Below are 2,968 nucleotides of genomic sequence, written 5' to 3'. Positions count from 1 at the left end.
GGATAGATCGGGTGGGTTAAGTGAACCGAAAAAAAGTTCAGCGAATTATGTGAACCGCCCATTTGAATCTAGCAAGGTCCAGTGATGATATGAAATAGTTATAAAGCAGTCTTTGAATCCTTAATATAAAGTTCGGATATAGCATTAGTAAAGTTCAGTAGTGTTTTCATGTTTTTTTTCACTAACTAAAGGCATGCCAAAAGTCTATGTGAAGCTCTTCGCATTTCGTGGTAACGTTCTGGGCTATTGCAAAAAATCCCACACCCATCTGTTATTCCAGTTTCACGGTACAAAATAAAATCGCAAATTGCAGAAACAGTCCATAGGAATAGCAAATGTTGAAAAAACCATCATCTCTCTAAATGGAATTCTTCAGATGCAGCGACTCCTCCACGTTGGGAAACAATTTTTTGAAATGTCATCTCGTTCCAGTGGGGGTGTATGGTGGAATAATACGATGCGATTGTATTCGGGCTGTACACCGGTTTGGAAAAAAGAAGGAACGATTTTCAGGCCTGAGACCTGGTGGGCAAGCTGGCTCGGATCCCATGCGATTTGTGCGAGCGAGATTGGCGTTGCGCGCGCATAGCGTTAGGAATGGCCATATTCGGGAGATATTCACGGATCTGGGAGCGGTCGTGACCGCGCAGCGCAGTTCCTATTCTACCTCTCCTTCAATGGAGGCTGCTGCGGGCATGAGCGCCGCCAGTGATGGCGGCAGGCGCCCGCTGCGGGTGTTCTTCCTGCCCTTCTTCGCGCGGGGGCACCTCATCCCGATGACCGACCTGGCGTGCCGCATGGCCGCGGCGCGGCCGGCGGAGGTGGAGGCCACGATGGTGGTGACGCCGGCCAACGCGGCGCTGATCGCCACCACGGTCACGCGCGCCGTGGACGCGGGGCACGCGGTGCGCCTGCTCCGCTACCCGTTCCCGGACGTCGGCCTGGAGAGCGGGGTGGAGTGCCTCGGCACCGTCGCCCAACACGACGCCTGGCGGGTGTTCCGCGCCGTCGACCTCTCGCAGCCGATTCACGAGAAGCTGCTCCTGGAGCACCGCCCCGACGCCGTTGTCGCCGATGTGCCCTTCTGGTGGGTCACGGGCATCGCCGCGAAGATGGGCGTCCCGCGCCTCACGTTCCACCCCGTCGGCATCTTCGCGCAACTCGCCATGAACAACCTCTACGCCATCCGCTCTGACATAATCCGGGACGGCGTTGCCGCCCCGTCAGTCATCGTGCCGGGGATGCCAGGGAAGGAGATCGCCATCCCGCCGTCGGAGCTCCCGGAGTTCCTCCTCCAGGACGCTGTTCTTTCTATGGAGTGGGACAACATCAAGGCGGCCCAGCTCGCCGGCTTCGGAGTGATCGTGAACACCTTCGCCGACCTCGAAAAAACATACTGCGACGAGTACAGACGCGTCGACGCGCGCCGCGCCTACTTCGTCGGCCCCGTCAGCCTGCCGTTGGACTCCGCCGTGCACCGGGGCGGCGATGGCAACGTGGACTGTCTAGAGTGGCTATCGACCAAGCCGAGCCGATCGGTGGTGTACGCCTGCTTCGGGAGCTGGGCTTGCTTCTCAGCGCGCCAGATCCGCGAGCTCGCGCTGGGGCTGGAGGCCTCGAACAAGCCATTCCTGTGGGTGGTCCGCTCCGAGGACTCCGACGGCCTGTGGGTGCCGGAGGGATGGGAGCAGCGCGTTGCCGACCGCGGCATGGTCGTCCGAGGGTGGGCACCGCAGCTGGCGGTGCTGGCCCACCCGTCGGTGGGCGCGTTCCTGACGCACTGCGGGTGGAACTCGGTGCTGGAGGCGGCGTCGGCAGGCTTGCCGGTGCTGACGTGGCCGCTGGTGTTCGAGCAGTTCATCAACGAGCGGCTGGTCACCGAGGTGGCGACGTTCGGCGCGCGCTTGTGGGACGGCGGCAAGCGCAACGTGAGAGTGGAGGACGCGAACACCGTGCCAGCAGAGGCGATCGGTCGGGCGGTGGCCGGGTTCATGGAGGGCGGAGAGCGGTGGGATAAGATGAGGGCAAGAGCAGGGGAGCTGGCTGAGAAGGCGCGTGCCGCGGTCAGCGAGAACGGGTCGTCGTGGCGCGATTTACACCGCGTGATCGACGATCTGACTGAGGCTAATGCCTCGAGGGTTCGCAGCAACGGGGACTCATAGTCATAGCCTCACGCTCAATGTAATTTAGTTTCATGATGATGATGATTTGTTTTTGTTTTCTTTCACTAGGACAAGTGCCTGTTATAAGGGGAGAAAATCATATTAAAAGGAATAGCTATTCTTAGCCTGAAATTGCTACTCTACATTAGATGTGAAATAGTTAATTTACATCTAAATCTACAACCATTACATAGAACTTTCATATTCGTGCTATTTCCTCATGCCGATGGCTCGTGTTTTATCTTTTGTTGTGTTGTCAGCCACGGGCTTTATGTCTTTTTTTACATTAGGTTGTGGGCTATTTTCAACGTTTCTGTGACTGCACGATGGGATGTCTGCGTGGGCCATTGATAACTTGTATGTTTTCTTGGACTGTGCTTTCTTTTAGGCTACTTCTAATGCATTGGTACTTACATGAGGTGCTAAGCACATTAAAACTTTAGCAACTAAAACTCCCAATACATAGGTACTTAACTTGTTAGTGCTAAGCATCTTTCATTTAATGATTTTGCAACTAAAGTTCTTCATGTATTGGTGAGATTCTTTCATTTAAATGTTTTGCCTAAGTTCTCGCGCTTGGTATTGTTTTTTTCTGAGGTCATCACACTCATCTCTCTATTCTTAATTATCTTGTCATATAAGATTTTTTGCCTACATGACAGTCTTAGCATCTGTATAAGGTGAAGCATTGGGAGGGACTTTAGATCTTTGACTCTGGTTCTTTTTTGTGTGTGAAGATGGGAGTCACTGAGAATAGAACAGCGAGGGTTGCAATACACATTTACTCGCGTGAGATTTCTCTATGC

General features: G+C 54.1%; 1 protein-coding gene across 1 annotated transcript; it reads left to right on the top strand.

Moving 5' to 3' along the window:
- The first annotated feature begins 307 nt into the window (after nt 1–307).
- LOC125505966 (UDP-glucose flavonoid 3-O-glucosyltransferase 7-like) lies at nt 308–2,361 on the top strand. Its single transcript, XM_048670860.1, has one exon. It carries the CDS (start codon nt 363–365, stop codon nt 2,160–2,162), a length of 1,800 nt encoding a protein of 599 aa, XP_048526817.1. The 5' UTR covers nt 308–362; the 3' UTR covers nt 2,163–2,361.
- Nucleotides 2,362–2,968: the final 607 nt, after the last annotated feature.

The sequence above is a fragment of the Triticum urartu genome, chromosome 5 (assembly GCF_003073215.2).
Source record: "Triticum urartu cultivar G1812 chromosome 5, Tu2.1, whole genome shotgun sequence".
In the NCBI taxonomy this organism is placed as follows: Eukaryota; Viridiplantae; Streptophyta; class Magnoliopsida; order Poales; family Poaceae; genus Triticum; species Triticum urartu.
The sequence above is the reverse complement of the archived record's forward strand: the minus strand, read 5'-3'. Positions and strand labels throughout refer to the sequence as shown.